The 21,883-nt window shown below is 43.3% G+C and overlaps 1 protein-coding gene across 1 annotated transcript; it reads left to right on the forward strand.

The window, feature by feature from the left end:
- Positions 1-2,811: 2,811 nt before the first annotated feature.
- LOC121642045 (pituitary tumor-transforming gene 1 protein-interacting protein) lies at positions 2,812-18,232 on the forward strand. Its single transcript, XM_041988515.1, has 7 exons — positions 2,812-3,073; positions 3,312-3,358; positions 4,025-4,133; positions 5,826-5,934; positions 7,729-7,794; positions 16,559-16,605; positions 17,859-18,232. Exons 1-7 carry the CDS (start codon positions 2,953-2,955, stop codon positions 17,906-17,908), a joined length of 549 nt encoding a protein of 182 aa, XP_041844449.1. The 5' UTR covers positions 2,812-2,952; the 3' UTR covers positions 17,909-18,232.
- The last annotated feature ends 3,651 nt before the right edge of the window (positions 18,233-21,883 follow it).

Genomic DNA, 21,883 nt, shown 5'->3' on the forward strand with positions numbered 1-21,883 from the left:
TGTTACCGGTCGGTTTTTACAAACATTAAGCGGACTTCGAAGTGTGTAGACTACGGAGGACACTTTGTAGCCTACGTAGTCGCCACAATTCGAAGTGTGCAGACCCTGAATTGGGACACACCTGTAGTTTAAAAAAAGTACTTTTCTGTGAGAAAAGAGGCCGTGAAGGATGCGTCACCAGCAGCCTTCGTTTGGGGATAAACGAAGTGCGGATTTGAAGGGTGGATTCGGAGGCTCCTTCAAATTCTGTAAATTGGGACAGTACTTCGCGCACCACGATGACGCATGTAGCCGACGAATCCACACTTCGAAGTGTGTAGACCCTGAATTGGGACACACCCAATTAATAGTCTTTCCAATGGAGACAAGGATGGAGTTCAGATTTCGATGAGTTTCCACCGTCACTGTGTCAGACACCAGTGTTTACCTTGTGTTTGGTGTAAGTTCTCACATCTGTCATGAATTTAAAATCTACAAATTATTCATTAAATAGACAAAGCCAAGTTTCTATGGAGAATGTAAAGTGACACAATGAGTTAATTAAATACATCATTAAATTATTTAAATGTGTCATTAAATAATTAAAATGATAAATACATGAATGTGTTATTAAATGTATCATTATTCATTAAAATACAAATGAATATATGTAAAAACATTTATAGTTATTTTTTACTATTTAATTATTCATGGTCCTGTGTTGCAGCATCATGAATTCATCTTATCTGTCAGTCTAGTCCATCAAAGTCAGTGGGCGGGGCTAATGCTAGTCCAGAATGATCGTGGATGATTTTGTGAACTTTTCAGGGAGATGGTGAGAAACATCTTAGAGCTAGCAGATGAGGACCCAGAGCATGTAGCGAGGAAAGCAGAGGATTTATTGAAGTTGTTGGACTTATTTCGTCACTTTTCGACCAAAATATTGACCACAGAGTGACTAAGTTTAGAAATACTCCACCTCTTCTCCGGTACCAGACACAACAAGAAGAACACACACAGGGACCGGACGTTTGGAGTTTGACCCGACTGCAGTTCTGGAGAACCAAGAATTCTGTTTAGAGCTTCCATAAATCTGCTGCTTCTCTCAGCAGCTCCTTCACCTCACACGCTGCCTGGGCAACCAATCAGGCGTCGGGACCCGCCCCCTGAGTTTGATGGGCTAGACTGACAGATAAGATGAATTCATGATGCTGCAACACAGGACCATGAATAATTAATTAAATAGTGAAATTATTATATATGTTTTTACATTTATTCATTTGTATTTTAATGAATTAATGATACTTTTAATAACGCATTTAAGTAATTATTTAATGATGTATTTAATAAAGTCACTGTGTCACTTTACCTCCTCCATACGTTTCTAGTAGTGGAAAACTAATAAAAACGTTTTATTGATTTAGGACTGACCTTAGTCCTGTTAAACATGGACATGTTTTAGGATTTTGATGAAAATGGGAGTGTGCTTCTGAACTAAAACAGCTGATCCGTTCTGCTTCAGCGAGACAGATTCGCTGCAGGAGTTGCAGGCAAGTAAGAGTTAACTAAAACAAGTAGTAGTGTGACTTCTTTTATACTTGATCCTGGGCACTGTTGTTTTTTTAATTACATCTTCTATCATGTAAACATGAAAACAGGAGGACTGAAATGTCTTTCTGCCAGTCCAAGTCATTTATCAATTAGCAGTTTAAACTCTTGCGAACCAGGATAAAACAAAGGGCTGATCAACTTTTACTCCAGATTAATATCCCTCACATGCTGCTTAATGTCAGTCTTTTCCTTTTACTATAGTTGGGTCATTTTACAGATTTAACTGGAGCATGTGGGGGTATTTTATCAGGATGGACTAATCAATCAAGTCACCAGAACTTCCATCTTTTGTACATGCTACAGCAGTCATTATTGTCCCCCAGGTTTTCAGTAACATTGATTCTTCAGTTCTGTTGGGGAGCTGTGGGAGCTAGTTTAGTTTTTAATCATCATTAATACTTGCCCAAGTACAGTTATTAATATTCATCTAATGCATTAATGGAAAACACTAATCGTGGGCTACCGCCAAGAGCTGCTTCTTCAAGCAACAGCAGGATGAATGTGGAAAGTGTAGAATGTACCATGGTGTGTAATGTCACACACTGTGGAGTTGTTTTAAATGACAGTACCTCCTGACTAAGGGCACGGCTGCTGTTTCACCCGTTAACCATGTGAAAACCTGAAATAAGCTGAGAGGAGGTGGTTGTTTAACAAAGTTTCATCCACCCTTCTTCTGTAGGCAGACAGGGGGAAGCAATTAGGGAATCATTGGGGAAGCATTCACTATTGACTAAAAGGAGAAAAGCTTTGTTTTCCGATTTAATAAGATGATTTTACAGATAAAATAAAGCTGTTCTGTTTTTCTAAATTAAATTATTTTACATTTAAAATAATAAAACTTTTTTAATTAAATCATTTTAAAATTAAGATAAAGAAATGTTCTTTCCCTGTTTCTGAATTAACAAGACACCTCCCCACCACACACACACACACACAATAATAAAATTTTGATGAATTCCTAATACACATTTTGAAGTAAAATACTTCCTTCTCTGTTTGACAGAATAGAGATCCAGAAAAATAAACTAGTTGACCCAGAAAGAGTGTTTTTTTTTTTTTGTTTGCAATACGTTTCCACCAGAAAAAAGCTTTTCTTATTGATTTGTGTTTCACGGCGACCTGTTAAATGTGCGGGCGGCCTCTTGCTTGTCTACATGAACCATTAACTCCTCCCGCTCGGACTGTTGGGGGTGCACTAAACGCGCTTACCCAAAACCTCCCGGAAGTGACAACACAGACGACTGGTTCTAGGCAAAACAGAAACAACAGGGACTCTCAGAGACATCTTCAACGTCTATTTGCGGATTTTCTACGTTTTTAGTCGCAGTTCTGACCTCAGACTGCTCTCTTGTGCCTTTCGCGATGTTTTCTTTTGCACTCGGAAGACAACCCGCGGCCACTTGGTTGGTTTTTGGTGGCTTCTTGCTGTATTTTAGCTTCGTTAGCCTGGGGGAGTGCCAAACCAGCCCGCCTCCGCCGACCCGTAAGCTGAACCTTTAGCCTCAAACAGTACAGTAGCCGCTGTTAGAGATGTAACTTTTTTTACCCTGTTTTATTTCCTGCCGTTTGCCGTCTTCCTGGTAGTAATTAACAGTTTATAACTAGCTTTCAGAAGTGATTTGTAAATACGTCACAGCTGAGAGAGCTCACACGTTCACACTTTTCCTTACCTTCTTATTTAAGATCTGACTTTGTTTTTGTGTTTGCTCGCTCCTTTTCAGCCTGCGCTTCATTCAGGACGTGTGACAGCTGCGTTCCCCACGCCAAGGTAAGCTCAGTGGCCCGGATGAGGAGCTGCATCCAGGTTTTCCTGCAGGGACCTGGTTTCATGTCCACTCCCAGAAACTGCTTTTAAAAAGTCACATGATTCTGTTTTCAGTTTTTTGGGGTTAAATCTTTTGATCAACTTAAGTCTAGATTAAAATGATCAGGTACTGAATCATCATCAGGATTTTAACCCTTTAAATTCTAGTTTGATTACAAGATGATTAACCACAAAAAATGTCAGAGCCTGGCCCGTAAAGGTTCTGGTTGCATTGAAACCGTCCTCTTCATCATGCTCTTCACATTTAGACCTCATCAGACCATGACAACACCTAACACATGAGGCTGAGATGGAGGAATTACCTTGACATGATTCTACTGAAATGTCCCACATTCATGATATAATATCAGCACAACATCAAGTCTTCACTCTTCCAGTAAATAGCACATGAAACTTTTTGAGAGTGGCGTATATACTTATGTGGTTACAACATCTTCCTAAAGTCAGTGTTTTGTTTTTCTGTATAAGAGAAAAAAGCATCACATCCTCCTAAATAAAAGAACTGATCAGGTAGTCGATGGTTTGCAGCTTTAGATGTAAACAGAGTTCAGATCCAGTTGAGACGTCATGCTGATGGTGGATCTCGATGTTTTTGTCGTGTTTCTTCAGTGTCTGTGGTGCCTCACCACCAACAACTGCACCGAGTACCCCGTGAGCTGGTTGCTGCCTCCGGCGTCCCTGTGCCAGCTGTCCCAGGCCCGCTGGGGAGTGTGTTGGTGTGAGTTGACCAGTCTTTCCTTTTAATCATCTTTCTTCTGCGTTCCAGCTAAATTCAGGCAGTGCAGATCTGATGTGTGATAGAGGAAGTGGAGGTCATGGTTTGGTAGCGTGCAACACGCTGAAACATGCTTCATTTGCTCTGAAAATGCGACGTTGTGTCAAATGTTCTTTATTTAAAGAAGAAGTTTTCAGGTTTATTTTCTCTCGTATGAACTGTTAGAAAGTCAGTACATGATCAGGAGCAGGAGGTTCCCCTTCACAAACACGGCTTTATTTTAGCACGGGGGGGGGGGGGGTTTCTAAAGATACACAGCTGGGAGGTTTCAGTCAAACCTTCATGTGGTTTCACTGTCGCAGCATCTGTTGGTCTTTTAACCGCTTCCCCTCTCCGCTGGATGGAAAACTGGTGTGATCTAGACCAAAACTGGTTGTAGACTGGGGGTTCCCCACGTTCATTACTAACCCCCCAGAAGGGGAACTACCGAAGCAACTAATGGAAGCTACTAGCTAGTTTAACCCTTAGGGGTATATAATCCTCCCCCTTCATGCTCGCATACTGCAGACTGTTTTTCTACAATCAAATGAAAACAGTCATGTCTCCAAATGTTTTTCTAGCAGGTTTTGAGCCGTCTGCTCATCAGACATAGGTCTGATTATATTACTGGTCCTTTTGTTTGCTACACGGCATTTTGATCCGGTCACGTTGGAGACCAAAGACTCCTGGAGGTTAAAACCAGCGATGAGGAGGGTGTCGGCCCCGCAGTGCTTCATCACTAATCAGCTTAATATGATGGATCTTAGAAAAACATTGTAGACAAGCTGGATAAAGAGAAGTGGTTTAATTCAACACGTTGACACCAAGTGAAAGAACAGCTGATAATTACATGCAAACTACATTAAAAGTTATTTGTTTCAGTGAATTTTAATGTAATCAAACTAATATGTCAAAAGCAGAATTTACAAGGAAGTAAAAACGCAAAATACGTGATATCAAAGTGAAAGTTATGTTGAAGTGGTTTTAGGAAATCTAAGTGTGTGTGTGTTCTTGTGCGGGGAGAAGGAAGTGTTTACAGGTTTTTGTCAAGAATCCTCCGATGAGTTGAACAGCTTGATGAAAACGCGACGCAGCAGCTGTAGTCACGTTCTTAAACTAACACACACCGATGCAGGGTTTGCTCTTTCTCATTTCTACACACACCGATGCTTCGGTGTTGTTCCGCCCATCACCAGGTCAGAGCCAGATGAGAGCGGACGCTGACGCTCAGCAGATCATCGCCAGCCCGACACACTCAGTCGTTTCTACGTAAAGCTGCAGCTTCCCCTCACAGCCACAGCGTCGCTCAGACCAGGAGGATGGACCTGATCTGATCCATTAGTTGGCTTTTTTTTCTTTCTAGTGTGTGAAGCTGCAGAAACTTCCAGATGACGCCCCTGTATGTCAGTCCACTGATTTATTATTTTTAACTTGGTTTGTGTTGAAAACTGAGCCATAAAACCTGGTTCAGGAAGATAAGTGGTGACCTGATCAGTCACTGATGTGCTGAAGGTCACTTTGATCTCAGTTCCGTTTCCCAGGAAACGGCAGAGTTAAGTTTCATGGTAGTGATGCAGGTCTGCAGAGGAACCAGCAGGTGGTGCCACTGCTGCGTTGTCTGAAAACGGACATGAATGTGGGTTCTTCATCTTTCAGTGAACTTTGAAGCCTTGATCATCACCCTGGCTGTGGTGGGAGGAGTCATCCTCATCAGCATCGCCGTCTGCTGCTGCTGCTGCTGCTGCTGCAAGAGGCGTCCGTCCAGGTAGAGTCACGAGACAGAAGTCCGGACCGTTTTCACAGCTTCATGCTGTGTGTGTGTAACCAGAAGCATTCAGTGTGTACATGTCCAGGTTATAAACATGTCTGAGAGAAACAAAAGGAAATTCAGCTTCCACATTAACTTTTAGCAGAGCCTCTGATCAGTTCTAGCTTTTCACGCAGCCTGAAGTTTGCACCTTCGTGTGGAGGGTGAGGTGTGAACTCCGTAACACTGAAATATTTACACCAACCTTTAATATCGGCCAAACAAACAGTGGAACGAAATGTTGCGTCAGTCAGCTGTATGACCACCTGTCAGTCACCAACCGATCCGTCTCCTCCATGTCCACCATCTGACAACCACACACGTCCCCCATACAAGCATCCACTCTTCTGCCTCTTTATTTCCAACTGAAGTCGGCCCGTTTTTTTCTTTTCATACAGTATCAGTTCATTTTACCGGCATCAAACAACAGAAGCTTCTTACAGATATGATTATTGTGTCAGACATCCAGTAGATTTAAGACGGATTCACACATCTGTGTAAAATATGAGACGACAAATGACCTTTTAATAAGTTGGAAAATTCAGGCTGATCTGTTTGAGCACAATTATAACAAAGTAAGGGATTTAACCCACAGGTACCCGATGTCCTGTGGGTGGAACATGATGAGTAAATATGTATTTTACCCAGTCTCACTTCAAACTACCTACACATGGTATACACCAACGGAAAGCTAAGATTCCTGAGATGTGAATGATGTGTACCATCCCAGGCTACAATCATTACTGTAGATTCAGTAAACACTTATTTCAGTGCAGTTTTGTATCTTTGAAGCCAGAGTACTCCAGTAGCAAGAGTCCACTGAAAGTAGTTGGTCCATAACATGTCTTCTGTCCATTAAAATCCTGTTTTAGAAGAAAACTGCAGGACTTAATTGTTGAAAGGAATCGGTCTGAAGAAGGACCGAAGAACATTTCCGCAGAGACCTACAGAGGAGCTGCAGGGAGTTCTGCTTGTTCCTGCTTGTCACAGCAGTCTCCATCATCCTCCAGCTGTCTGGACTGTGTATGGCTGAAGCATGGTGGTGGCAGTTTCATGCTAGGGGTTGCTGTTCTTCAGCTAGAGCTGGAGTTTTGGTCCATGTGGAGATCTAGATATCAGGTTCACTTTTGGCCCAAAACCTTAAGACATCTGCTAGAAAGCTCAAGTAGATTTCACCTTTCAACACAACAATGACCCCAAACACGCGTCCAGGTCAACTAAAGAATAAAACCTTCTGGAAAGGTCCATCCAGAACCTAAATCCAGTGGATCTAACACTGCTTTGCTCTTAGTTGATGGGTGTCCATACTTATGCAATCAGCCTATTGTAGCTTTTTATTCTTTCTATCTTTCCGTCAAACTTATCAGTTTGTTTTCCAGCAAGGTTGTTGAGGTTATTAAAGGTCACGTTGAAGGAGGGAAAAGTTTGGAAATGATTTATTTTGGCCTTTGGGTGTGAAAACGTTCCCTTTTCCACAGTAAAAGCAGATTCTGAATCGGTGGAACTTCCACTGTGACCTTGAAGCAAATGTGGCTGCAGATAAATCACAACTTAAAAACGGACCAGAGATTAAATAACAACTATAGAAGACAAAATGATAAAGGGGCAGGAATAAGTAAGTTTTTACTTACTTATTCCGCTATAGTAACTGTTACTTTTTCTTTAATCTGTTGATCAGTTTGTGTTATTTTTTGTTTGAAATAAAGAAATAAATCAGTGTGATAATCCATTCATGTCTCCTCTAATCTGAAGGCCTGACAGAGACGATGAGAGTTTTGCCAGGAGGAGAGAGGAGATCAAACAGCGAGCTGAAGACCGGTAAGAACCAGGCCTCGGTGAACTCATTAGGGCTGGGTTAGAAACATCCATTCAAATGAAATAAACCCAGTATCGATTCATAAAAGAGGAGATCGATTTTTTTTTATATATATGTTCTCATTTCCAGTAACGTGACTTACCGAGGTTCAGCGAAATCTTCGCATATACACACACAACTGTTTCCTGTGCTGCCTCCGTCCAAAACCAGCTTTTCTTTCCGAGTTTTCATTCACCAGCGTGGATTACATTCACCTGTAAAGTCTTTTGCAGCTTATTCCCTCTCATATTAGCAGCTAATGCTAACGGTCGCTATCACGTTTAACCGGAAGTGATGTCACCATGCACGTAGTCAGCACACACACACACAGACACATGCGCACACACGGGACGAGTGGAGATGGAAGCATGTTGCTCCAGGGAGGAGCAGATGGAGGATTTCTCCTGCTCTGGTGTTACACTGATAGTGTCACGGTTGTCACGGCAACGCACACAGCTGATCTAGCTGGACCTACCAGGAATTTCTAAGTCGTATTACAGATTTAAAAAGATCCAATATTTTTTGTAAGTTTTATTAACAACACGTTTCTGAGAAATGAACTTAAATAATATTTAGATCAAAACGGTTCGATCAGGACGTTTAAAAAGTTTAACCTTTTTTCTGTCCTGTGGGCTTTTTCCCCCCATAACAACATTTCTGGCTCTGATACTGGGGAAACACCATATTGTTATGGTACTTCAGAAATTAAGAATGCAGATGTGTCAGGTCAGATTATTACAGATTTTGATTGTCAAGTAAATGAATTCAGTGTTTTGTGTATTAAAAAAAAAGTTCAAAACGTTTTTAATGTTCAAGAAAAATATGTGGTGCTACATAATTAGCTGTGAATGAATCGATATCAGGTCAATTCAGGAAATTAGTGACGATACCCAGCCCTATTTTGAAATAAAATTGCATTTGTGTTCAACACCAACAGCTTTAGAATGTATATTTAATATCATATTTGTAATAATGCACCAGGTTAGTGTCCCAACAGCAGTCTATTGCTGCAGGTATAGACACCTCTGGTGTCCTCTGTTGCTGCCCTGGATCTGTTCAGTAATTCTGCCCCACAGCATGTTTGTGAAAGCAGTTGTGTCAACAGTCTAGGAGGGGGATTGGTCCTTACAGCCATCTTTAAATACAAATGTTATCCAGGTAAAAGCTAAAAACAACTGTTGTAATAACCCTGAACCAAATCAGAACAGATTGGATCGAATCGTGATAATTGATTCTTGAAATTTGAATCGATACCCAGCTCTGATAACCATCAACCTGTGTCCAACTTACCATTTTTAATCAAAATGACAGAAACATTTTTTTTTTTTTTTTTTCAATTTCATGACTTTTTTAATAAACACAATATTTTAGAAAAATATCAATCTGGTTTTAGGACAAACCCAAGTACCAAGACACCCTTTTAAAAAATTGTTAATGACCTGAGACTAGGGCTGGGCGATATGGTCTAAAAATAAAATCTCCGATTTTTTATAACCAAATCCGATTTCCGATTTTAATCGATTTTTTTTCTTTTCTTTTACAAAACATAAATAGACTTATTAAAAACATTTATTTGTTTATATAGATGAATGCTAGCAAAAATAAAGCATATAATGTCATAGCTTTTCCACCATATAAACAACTTACATAGAAATATGAGACACAATGCATCCGTGATCTCTTTCCATCTGGATCCTTATCATACAGGATCCACTGCAGAAATAATTCCCCTGATGAAGGTTGTCTTAACTAGGGTTTGTGAGTTAAGTTCACTTTGCATCTCATAGAGAGCAGCATTTCTCACTGCAGTTATACACACAGCTAAATCCCAGGCATGAGTGAAGGGTCACTTCACTGAAAATCTGTCAGACAAACACCGTTCTGGTGTGGAGTGAGGGCTAAGTCTGCTGCTAACTTACTGTAAAAAAAATCCCGATTTTCATAAAAATAAATCTCCTGAAATACAAAATTCGATTTATCGATTTTATCGATTAATCGCCCAGCCCTACCTGAGACTTAACTTGGACTCACAGAGACTTCCTGTTCTGGTTCTACTGGATCTAAGCACCGCATTCGATACAGTAGATCACCAGATTCTATTAAACAGACTCAGAAGTCTAGTGGGCCTCTCAGGTACTATTCTTAACTAGGGCTGCAACAATTGGTCAACGTTGTCGACAGTAAAAATAGTCGACAATGTATTTACCTGTTGACTATTGTCGGCAACAAAAAAAAACCCCACAGAGTGAGACATCGTCTTTTTACCTATCTCTGCTGAGAGTTGTACAGTGCACATGTGCAAAGAAAAAAAACTACAGAGTAAGACATCGTCTTCTTATCTCTGCTGAGAGTTGCACATGCGCATTAAGTCCGCCAGTGGAAAAATAGGCAGCAGACTAGGGAGCAAAACGATAGCAGAGGACGTCAAAAGTCTGGGATAACTTCACGTTAAACGTACAAAATAAATGAAATACATGTGAGGTTTGTAAAGCGGACCTTGTGTACCACGGAAGTACGTCTACAATGCTCGAACATTTAAAGAGGAGGCATGTCGGACTTACTTAACCTCATGCAAGATTTCAAAGCTGAAAGTGAAATAAGATCCATTCAATATAATCATGAGATACATAATCCCATTGGTCGACTAGTCGTTTTAATAGTCGGTGACTAATCGACCATCAGAATAGTCATTAGTTGCAGCCTTATCCTTAACTAGTTTTACATCTGTCTCACAGATTGACAGGTTTTTGTAAGTATGGATACAATTCGGGGTCCCCCAAGGATCAGTTCTAGGCCCACTTCTTTTTAATCTGTACATGTTGCCTCTTGGGGATGTCATCAGGAGACACGGCATTGATTTCCACAGCTATGCTGACCTTAGACTTAACCATGAAAATAAACCGTTAGATACAATAAATGTACACACACATACAAGGTATTTATATTTAATCAATATTTAGGTTACAGAATGACAACATGGTTTTATATATATATATATATATATATGCTGCACCACTAAACCTGCAGCAGAGCAGCTGTGTTAGCAGTTGCGACCTTCAGCGGACTTTCATTGAACATTTAGAAAAGTTTCCATCTCAATGGTCCAGGCAACATTCTCTGAGCATCACAGCTAACTTTACCAGAACCCTCTGCCTGTTAGTTGTGCAGGTCTGCAACTGGAACAGCCTCTCAGTTCCTGATCCACACCAAACAGGAAACATCAGCGACTGTGTGATTTGTCAGCTAAAAGAGCGACATGCTGAAGGTCCTGTAGATTTCTGCCAGATTTCCACCGGCTTTATTTCCCTCCCGAAGCCACAGAGCCAGGCTGCACAGCTCTCCCTGCTCTAACAGCCTGCTCAGTGTTGAATGACCAGTAGACGAGGGTCTGGCCCAAGACAAGGAACGCCGCCTCAGTCACATAATAATGAGGACGAAAATATGAATTAAAAGAAAAACCTGTCAATAAATGCAGTAAATAAATAAATAAAATGTTAGATTAAAAAAAATAAAGAAAATTTTGGGGATGAGAACATTTTAAAAGAAAATAATTAATAAATACAGACATAAAAATAAATCAACAAATGAGTTGAAATGAAAATGACATGGAAACGTGAATGAATAGAAATGTCAGTTTTATTTATTTATTTAAAAATTTGGACGTTTCGGTCCTTTTATCACGTCAGACAGAAACACTCCGATGGTTCTTCAGCAGAGCTGCTGAAGTAGATGTGCAGGTAAATCTTGGCCACAGACTTGCTGTGGACTACCAAGGTCAGCACCCTCCTCATCCTCAGGCGAAACTTGGAAAGAGGGGGGGGCATCAAAGGGTGCTCTGGAGGGGGAGGGAGGGGTTTCTTGTATAGTAATAACTGCAAACTATTTGATTCAATAAAAATAATCAATAGAAAATCGGCCACAGTAACAATACCGGAAAAAAGGATTTATTTTTAAATAATGTCCTTTTTTAAAGCTCAAATGCATCATGTCACGTATCTTATAAGTTGTTCTGCACCAACACTACCATGTTACAAATCATCCTGCACCATCATCTCACCGACTGCCTACTTGGGTGAAAATATTTATCTGTCCAGACTGTTTATATTTAATGAAGAGGATGTTAAAGCCATACAACCACCAGATGTACGACCGAAGTTAAAAGTCATGAAGAAACTCTGATAAATATGCTGATTTGTTTCATTTTATATAAACTGTTGTTGATGAAAATGTACCGCTGACTGTTTGCTTTCACAAAATTTACTTTATATTTTCTATTAGATGACCACTACTCCTCTGTGTTCTTGCGTGTCCCCCCCCATCAAAACCTTTCTAGCCCCGCCCCTTCAAGCTGCTAAAACTTGATTTTCAGTGTTGGTGATCCAGACACTCATGTCGATTTTAATCTGTATGACAGATTAGATGTTTATATAGCTCCAGAGTGCATGTGAAGTATGTGTGAGTAAAACAGCACCTGCAAGTAAAAGCACATTTTACACCAGAGAACATCCTCGTGAATGGCGATCGGTCGCTGTGTGCTCAGATGTGGTGCGAAGTGCCAGTGACGACCCTCAAAGCACGCTCAGCTGCTCATGTCTGAGCTCTTCAAATCAGGCCTTTCACAGCAGAAAAAGAACCACAAAGCAGTTTCATCGTCTGACGTGTTAAAAATAGTTTGAATGATTCAGATCCACAAATCATGAGACAGGCTGATTACCATACCGGTTCATCATCGACCCAATTTAACCTCTGGCTACGACAAAGATAACCAACACCATCACAATCCATGCATCCAGAGACCTGGTTCTGAACAGCTCTGTGGAAAAAGACGGGCTCAGGACAAAAACCAACACACTGGTGGTTAACTCCCATTCGTTTATAGAAAAAATACTGTCAAATACTGTAAACTGGCTTAATGTTGAAGAGAGTCATTTTGGGCGTACTGGGACCAGTGTTGCCATATGGAAAGCCTCTGAGTTGCAGCCTTTCTGGTAAGATGTAAAAAAAAAATCTTGAGTCTAACTTGAAATGGTAAAAGGACCCTTCTTCATGTGGTGCGTTGAAAGGAATCTGGCACTGCTTTGGTAAATAAAATAAAAACCGTGTAACGCTCCCCTCCTCCATCCAGCTCGCCGCCTGATCATCAGCTTCACACCTTCTCTGACACATCAGCTGTCCCAGCAGGACTACAGGAAGTTTCCCACAGCAGAGCTTCATCTTCCTCAACAAAAGATCCCGTTGTATGTTTGGGAATCAAGCCGCTGGTGTTCAGCCCAACCATCCCATATCCCCAAGGAGCTCATTCGCACCCCAAACACCAGTGGGATTGTTTAAGGCGGAACAGCTGCCCATGAAAAGAGTGGCTGCATCCTGTGTGGCACCACTCGCTGTCAAAGAAACATTGTGTTAGTCTCTGAATGCTGCAGCAGCCAGTAAGACCTGCTCTCCATGAACGTCGCAGCCTCATCTTTATCTTCTTTCTTCTGGTGCATTAATCTTCTGGGGATAGCCGTGTGATGTGTTGGCGAGCGGAGCAGCCATGCAGAAGCATCGTCAGTAACTGGTGCATCAACACCACTGTTTCTTTGGCGATGTAGGAGCATGGACTCTGAAGGAGTCTGCACGTTGACTTAGCCAGCCTCTATGAGCTTCTTTTTTCCCTCACGAGTTGAGCTGGGGTTTCCTGCTGTGCACATGATTGAATCTCTGAAGTTGGAGGCAGTGCAGTGACCTACATACACACAGTTCATGTTGTGAACAGGACATTCGGAGTAGATTGGACCCATCCACTGCTGGCTTCTCGAAAGCTCAAAGCAGCAGATCCTCGCCGGGCTGAAGGTTTGACCATCCAGCTTCCTAAATGCTGACCAGTAATGCTGCCTTGTTTTCGGTTTGCAATTGATTTTCTACAGCACATTTACTACATAAGACAACCCAATGAACTGCACATGATCAGAAGAAACAGACAGGAGGATACAGACAGAAGAGAAGATTTCCTCATGGCCTCCTGCAGAAGTTTCTAATAGAACTGTGTAGGATGTGGACCTACTATTCGCTCGGAGAGTCCAATCAGTCGAATGTTACAGCGTCTGCTTCTCCCCTGCAGGTCAGTTAGCTTAGCCTTTAGCTTCCTGTTATCTGTTTGAAGCTGAGTGCATGACCTTTCTACCTCCTGTTCCTGTGATGCAATGACGTTCCCGTGATGGAATGACGTTCCTGTGATGGAATGATGTTCCCGTGATGGAATGACGTTCCCGTGATGAAATGATGTTCTTGTGATGGAATGATGTTCCTATGATGGAATGATGTTCCAGTGATGGAATGACGTTCCCGTGATGGAATGATGTTCCAGTGATGGAATGACGTTCCCGTGATGGAATGATGTTCCTATGATGGAATGATGTTCCAGTGATGGAATGATGTTCCTATGATGGAATGATGTTCCAGTGATGGAATGATGTTCCAGTGATGGAATGACGTTCCCGTGATGGAATGATGTTCCTGTGATGGAATGATGTTCCTTTGATGGAATGACGTTCCCGTGATGGAATGATGTTCCTGTGATGAAATGATGTTCCTATGGAATGACGTTCCTGTGATGGAATGACGTTCCTGTGATGGAATGACGTTCCCGTGATGGAATGACGTTCCTGTGATGGAATGACGTTCCTATGATGGAATGATGTTCCAGTGATGGAATGATGTTCCTGTGATGAAATGATGTTCCTATGGAATGACGTTCCTGTGATGGAATGACGTTCCTGTGATGGAATGACGTTCCTGTGATGGAATGATGTTTCTGTGATGGAATGATGTTCCTGTGGAATGATGTTCCAGTGATGGAATGATGTTCCTATGATGGAATGATGTTCCAGTGATGGAATGACGTTCCCGTGATGGAATGACGTTCCTGTGATGAAATGATGTTCCTGTGATGGAATGACGTTCCTGTGATGGAATGATGTTCCTGTGATGGAATGATGTTCCTGTGATGGAATGATGTTCCTGTGGAATGATGTTCCTGTGATGGAATGATGTTCCTATGATGGAATGATGTTCCCGTGATGGAATGATGTTCCTGTGATGGAATGACGTTCCTGTGGAATAACGTTCCTGTGATGGAATGACGTTCCCGTGATGGAATGATGTTCCCGTGATGGAATGATGTTCCTGTGATGGAATGATGTTCTCGTGATGGAATGACGTTCCCGTGATGGAATGACGTTCCCGTGATGGAATGATGTTCTTGTGATGGAATGATGTTCCTGTGATGGAATGACGTTCCCGTGATGGAATGATGTTCCCGTGGAATGATGTTCCTGTGATGGAATGATGTTCCTGTGGAATGATGTTCCCGTGGAATGATGTTCCTGTGATGGAATGATGTTCCTGTGGAATCATGTTCCCTTGGAATGATGTTCCTGTGATGGAATGACGTTCCCGTGATGGAATGATGTTCCTGTGATGGAATGATGTTCCTGTGATGGAATGACGTTCCCGTGATGGAATGATGTTCCTGTGATGGAATGATGTTCCTGTGATGGAATGATGTTCCTGTGATGGAATGACGTTCCCGTGATGGAATGATGTTCCCGTGATGGAATGATGTTCCCGTGGAATGATGTTCCTGTGATGGAATGACGCCGGAGCAGGAGAAATACTCCGGCTGCTTCTCGCTGGACCGTGATTGTTTCTGTCTTCACCTCCCTGTGAGAGTAAAAATAAACTCTGATATTTTTGTCTGATGTTCAGCTGGTGGCGTGTTTTCCGACAAGTTCTCTGCCCGCTGCCGGAAGTGTGCTCGCCTGTGTGTGTGTACTAGCGTGAGGCATCAGCGTGGAATTATGACGTGCTGTCATGTCAATCACATCAGACTGTTTCGTTAATAAAAGCCAAAGAGAAGCTGCTTCTCACAGTATTCAAGTCCAAGTAGATAATTATCATGAACAAGATTAAACGTGAATCCAGAGAGAAATTTGCCAGAAGCAGCTCAGCCTCATCACTTCTTTTAAAGTTTGGTGTTTACTCTCATTTAGTTCAGTGAAGATAGAACTTTAACTTTATTTTTTATGTATTTTTTAACTTAACATTCAAGCTTCAGATAAAGACAAACATTATTGTTTACAATATAAATAAATTTAAATATCTATCTGTAAGGATGAAAAGACAATCATTAAAATGTATTAAAATGAGCTGCTGACAGCGACGCTGCAGCGATCTGGGAGAACCTAAATATTTTACTGGTGCACTGCTTTTAAAAAGTTTTGCACACCAGTGCTAAAAGTTAGTCTGGAGCCCTGAGAAAACATTTAAGGGTCAGAAGAGAAATAAACAGGCTTTCCTACAGTATAAGATTTACTACCACTGTTAGAACAAAGCAATAATCCACCAAACAGCCATTTTCTGACTTTCTAGTTTCCTGTTATCTTTGCTGCATGGACATTTCTTTGATTGATTGTTATTGATTGCTGACAAGTTCCTGTTTGTATTATTGGAACAAAAAGAAGAGTTTAGATGAAATCCTCTACCAGGAACACACCAGGCTGTTCTGGTGTTTTCACATGGACACAGTAAATAAGTGGACTCATCTGAGCTGTGCAGCATACCAACATGATGGTGTTGATACTGCAAAATGAGGCTGCATGTCCCAGAACTGCTGGGAAATAGATGTATGAAATCCCTCCATCACATTTTATGTTTCCTCACCTTCTTGTTTTTGTTTTTTTACAGGAAGGTGGAGAGGAAGGCGCGGCACGATGAGATCCGCCGGAAGTACGGTGAGTTAACGCATCAGTCCCCCTGCTGTGCTCCAGGAGATGCTGATGAGGATGGATGGAAACATCGGATGTTTTTCCAGCTGCCGTCAGATTGTTCATCATCACTAACGTTCATTTCTATCATTTCATTGTTCCTCAGTAAGCAAAGCAGCTCAGGTCTTGGTGGTCCTGAGCAGGTCCAGTACTACGTTCCCTGAGTAAACCATGTAGGGATTTCTGAAGCGTATTACGACTTAAAATGGATCCAGTATTCTTTGTTTTATTGACGTCAGCACGTTACCTGAGATCTGGACTTTAAAGACACACCGAACTTTAGCTGACGGTAATCCAGCATCATCTTCATCCTACCTGTACTCTTAGATATCTCCAGCCAGTAAACGTCAGTCTTTACTTGACTTGTCTTATTTCTTCTGTCTCTTTCTTTTCCTCTCTTCCTCCGATACTGTCTTCTTGAATTCTGCTGAGTCATCCCCACTGTGTGTTTATACGGCCGGTGTGTTTATAACCATTTGCTAGCGTGTGATGTGATGCGGAAAGGAAAACTCGGCTTCAGCGTCACATGGCGTCCCAGAAGAAAAGGTTGTGTAGAGCGGTTCCTGAGCTTCGGGACGCTGCTGGGCCATAAAAACAGTCGCAGTTCTAAAGTCTAAGTTACGTTATGCCCCTTTAAGAAGATGCAGTCTGACTCCACAGTAAAATCCTCTTTATTCAGAAGTTTCAGTCATGGATGGGAAACGTCGTCTGTGATGAGGTTGAAGACGTGGCTTCCCAGCTGACTGCAGCTGTCACATGATGCTTGCCGTTGGTTTGATTCCTGGACCAGACGTGGTGTAACATAGAAAAGCATGACTCATCATTCAGCCCTTGCAACAAACGTTATTTACTGTAATAATAAAGTTGTGTTACAGCTGCAGGAACAGATGCTGGAAGATTAGTAGTGAATGAAATGATGTGAAGCTGAAGGAGAAGAGACCCGGTTCCTCGTCTCTGACCAGATTCATGTAGATATCTAGTTCCTCTTATCTGCAGGTAGATGAGGTAGAAAGACTTGAGCTAGCTTGAACCACCTCTGGTTTAATTTTAACATCATTTCTTTTTCCTCGTGTCTTCTCTTCTCTGAGCTGGAAACAGACGCGGTGCTCAGCTCCAACCCATCAGTCCAGCTTCCTGCTCGGGTCTCTGAGCTCTAGTTGACTCTGCTGAACCCAGTCCGCTCCGGCCCGTCCTGACCCCGTGTGTCTTCCTGTGTCCAGGTCTGATCGGGGACGCCGACCACCCGTACAGCAAGTTTGAGAACGAGTAAAGAGGCTGCGCTGGAGGACCGGGAGCTTCAGGTGTTTCCTGGTTTCAGCCCCACCACAGATGATCAGATGATGCTGCAGAGTCCTCGCACACACACACACACACAACCTGACGTCTGAGTTCTTCTGATGATGGAAGCTTGTTTTTAAACTTTCTGCTCATTTCTCTCTTCTGAAGTCGTTTGTCATCTTTTTTTAGATTTCCTGCTTTCATCACAGCTGTTGCACTTTGTAGATAAAGTTTTGATTGAATGACACAATTTTAATTGTATCACTGTTTTGTTCCTTTACATGAATAAAACTTGTTTAATAAAGATTTAGTTTTATTTGCCGGGTCTTGTGTTGTGATGGCAGGATGCCTGAAGGGGGGGGGGGGTCTTAGGTCAGGGAGGAGGAGGAGGAGAAGCAGCTGGATGAAGGCTGGAGATGATCTATCACTTTCAACAGGGTCCAACATGATTGGGTGGATGGATTATCTGTAAAATATAATATTTTTCTTAATACTGCTTGTTTGTTTTTTTTGTAAAAAGGAAAATGGCAGATAAAGACAGAAAATAAAGCACACACATCTTAACGAGAAAAAAAATGGAAGGGGGGGGGGTTCTCAGCAGTTCAAGCTTCTCAAGAGACCAAACTCAAGTGAAACGTGACCAGGTTCCACATATTCTTTCCATTCTCTCCATATTCCGTAAAATGAGTCCAGTTCCGGTTTTGGTGAGAGGGGTTGATCTTCAGCTGGAAGCCATCTCCTGGTGACAGCCTTCCTACATGCTGCTAGAAGAATATTCAGTAGTTTCCTCTCTGAGCTGCTCCAGGTCCAACACTTCAAATGGAAAAGCAGGTTTAATACGTTCTGAACATGTTCATGTATTTTACTCCAGTACAGATGGAGAACCTGGCAGGCCCAGAAAGGAAGTCCGGCTGCACCGAGCAACCAACCCTCTTGTCTGATCCTTATTCCCACCAAAATCCCTCCCAGGTCCACTTACAACCTGTGCCCAAGAAAGATGGGAATATTTCAGAGAGGCTGTCTATAATGCGGCCATGACCACCTATGGCAAGAAGACCAGCAAGTCAGCAGACTGGTTCGAGGCTCACTCTGCAGAGCTGACACCGATCCTTGAAGAGAAGAGGCGCGCGCTAGCAGTTTACAAGGCCTGCCCCAGCGAACACACCCTCCAGGCGCTCTGGGCTGCCCGCAGGAAGGTCCAGAGGACTGCTGGGTGGTGCGCTAACGACTACTGGCTCCAGCTCTGCTCCTCGATACAGATCGCAGCAGACACAGGAAACATCAGAGGGATGTACGAGGGGATCAAGCAGGCTCTTGGTCCGATGCAGAAGAAAATTGCTCCCTTGAAGTCGGTCACCGGTGACGTAATCCAAGACCGGGCACAGCAGATGGCGCAATGGGTGGAGCACTACTCCAAGCTCTACGCCAGAGAGAACGTGGTCACCGAAGATGCCCTGTACGCGATTGAGTGCCTGCCAGTACTTGAAGAACTCGATGAGGAGCCAACTGTCCAGGAGCTCAGCCAGGCCCTGGATTCCCTCGTCAATGGCAAAGCCCCAGGGAGGGACGGCATTCCAGCCGAGGTGCTGAAGTGCTGCAAGGACATTCTCATCTTAGAGCTGCACGACATCCTCTGCCTGTGCTGGAGAGAGGGCAAGGTACCACAGGACATGCGGGACACCTACATCGTCACTCTGTACAAGAACAAGGGCGACAGGAGCGACTGCAACAACTACTGTGGCATCTTGCTTCTCAGCACTGTCGGCAAGCTCTTCGCTCGAGTCGCCCTGAAGAGACTGCAAGGTCTTGCTGAGCAAGTCTACCCAGAATCACAGTTTGGATTTCGAGCCAACAGGTCCACCACAGACATGATCTTCTCTCTCAGGCAGCTGCAAGAGAAATGCAGAGAGCAACAGCAGCCACTGTTTGTTGCCTTCATCGACCTCACGAAGGCCTTCGACCTGGTGAGCAGGGGCGGCCTTTTCAAGATACTGCCCAGGATTGGATGGCCACCCAGACTCCTCAGCGTGATCCAGTCCTTTCACGAAGACATGAAGGGCACTGTGGTCTTCGATGGCTCCACGTCGGAGGCCTTCAACATCAATAGCGGAGTGAAGCAGAGTTGCGTGCTGGCGCCAACCCTGTTTGGCATCTTCTTCGCCGTCCTGCTGAAGCACACTTTCGGAAATACTACAGAAGGCATCTACCTCAGAACCAGGTCCGATGGAAAGCTGTTCAACCTGTCCAGACTAAGAGCCAGGACCAAAGTCCAGATGAAGTCCCTGCGAGACTTCCTCTTCGCAGATGACGCTGCCGTTACAGCCCACTCTGCTGAAGAACTCCAGCGGCTCATGGACCGCTTCAGCAAGGCATGTCAGAAGATGCAAGTCCTGGCACAAAGCGCGGACCTCCCGCCACAGATCACAAACTCAGACCACGAGCTGAAGTTGTCCACGACTTTGTCTACCTCGGCTCGACTATCTCCGACTCCCTCTCTCTCGACTCCGAGCTAAACAAGCGCATCGGCAAGGCATCCACCGCCATGTCCAGATTGACCAAGAGAGTGTGGTCCAACAACAAACTGACGGAGCACACTAAGATCCAGGTCTACAGCGCCTGCATCGTGAGCACACTCCTGTACGGTACCAAGTCTTGGACCCTGCGCGCTCGACAGGAGCACAAACTCAATGCCTTCCACATGCGCTGCCTCCGACGCATCCTGGGCATCACCTGGCAGGACAAGGTGACAAACACAGCTGTCCTCGAGAGAGTGGGAATCCCCAGCATGTTCACCCTGCTGAAGCAGCGACGTTTGCGCTGGCTTGGTCACGTGGTGCGGATGGAAGACGGGCGGATCCCAAAAGACCTTCTGTATGGAGAACTGGCCCAAGGGCACAGCCCAACAGGCAGACCCCATCTGAGCTACAAAGACGTTTGCAGGCGGGACCTGAAAGTCCTGGGAGCAAACCTCAACACCTGGGAAGCCATTGCCTCGGATTGGTAGGCTTGGAGGGCGACAGTTAGAGCAGGTCTCACCAAGTTCGACGCCGAGCTTGCAAAACAGTCCGAGGCCAAGAGGCAGAGACGGCGGGCTGCAAACCAGACCAGCAGACCATCTACAGTCTTTCTCTGCATCATATGCGGAAGGGACTGCCACTCCTGCATCGGGCTGATCAGCCACACTCAAAGTTGTACCACCAGACAAGACACCAGCCAGAGCGCAGCTCCATAGTCCCTCAAGACTGACGGAGGCCTAGAGATTTCCACTTCTCCTGCATAGCCTGCGTTCTCCTTCCTGCTTTGCAGGATGCTCTTCTATAACCGCAACGTTATCGTTTACATGTCGTCAGTTTGATCAATGACTTAAATGTTTGGAGGAAATGTAGGTTATTAAAATTCTGTCCTGAAGATATCTAAGAAATCCTTAAAACCTTGCAATGACCCTTCATCTGCAAATAAATTCTAACTATTTGAACCTTTTGAGATCCCGTTTTAAACCTTGTGCTTTTTGGGATAAATTCTGAATCATATGTGCACCAACCTAGCATTTAGTAGTTAAGTAGTACTACTACTACTACTATGCTGCAACGTATACATACAGGACATTTAGGCATAGAAAAGAGTAAACTCAGGGCCAGGGACATAATGTTCTGGCCAGGCATGGCCAAGCAGATAGGAATGATAAGAAGTTGTATCATTTGCCAAACACACCGCAGGTCCAGCCAAAAATGACTGTTCCAGAGAGCCCATGGCAAGCCGTGTCCACAGACTTATTCTCTTGGAGTTCTAATAACTACATTATCATATGTGACTTTCTCAGCAGGTGCTTTGAAATGGAGCATCTCCCCAACATCACGACAGCTGCTGTCATCCACAAAATGAAAGCTACATTCGCAAGACACGAAATTCCAAAAAAACATGAGCAACAACAGGCCGAAATAAAAAACAGTCCAAGCCACAAAGCGAT

This window comes from Melanotaenia boesemani, chromosome 6 (assembly GCF_017639745.1).
Source record: "Melanotaenia boesemani isolate fMelBoe1 chromosome 6, fMelBoe1.pri, whole genome shotgun sequence".
In the NCBI taxonomy this organism is placed as follows: Eukaryota; Metazoa; Chordata; class Actinopteri; order Atheriniformes; family Melanotaeniidae; genus Melanotaenia; species Melanotaenia boesemani.

Bases quoted from the DNA above. Each gene is read 5' to 3' on its own strand.
- LOC121642045 (XM_041988515.1), top strand. From the start codon at position 2,953: ATGTTTTCTTTTGCACTCGGAAGACAACCCGCGGCCACTTGGTTGGTT. The intron at 3,359-4,024 runs GTAAGCTCAGTG...GTGTTTCTTCAG, and splicing joins GCTGCGTTCCCCACGCCAAG to TGTCTGTGGTGCCTCACCAC. The intron at 5,935-7,728 runs GTAGAGTCACGA...TCTAATCTGAAG, and splicing joins TGCAAGAGGCGTCCGTCCAG to GCCTGACAGAGACGATGAGA.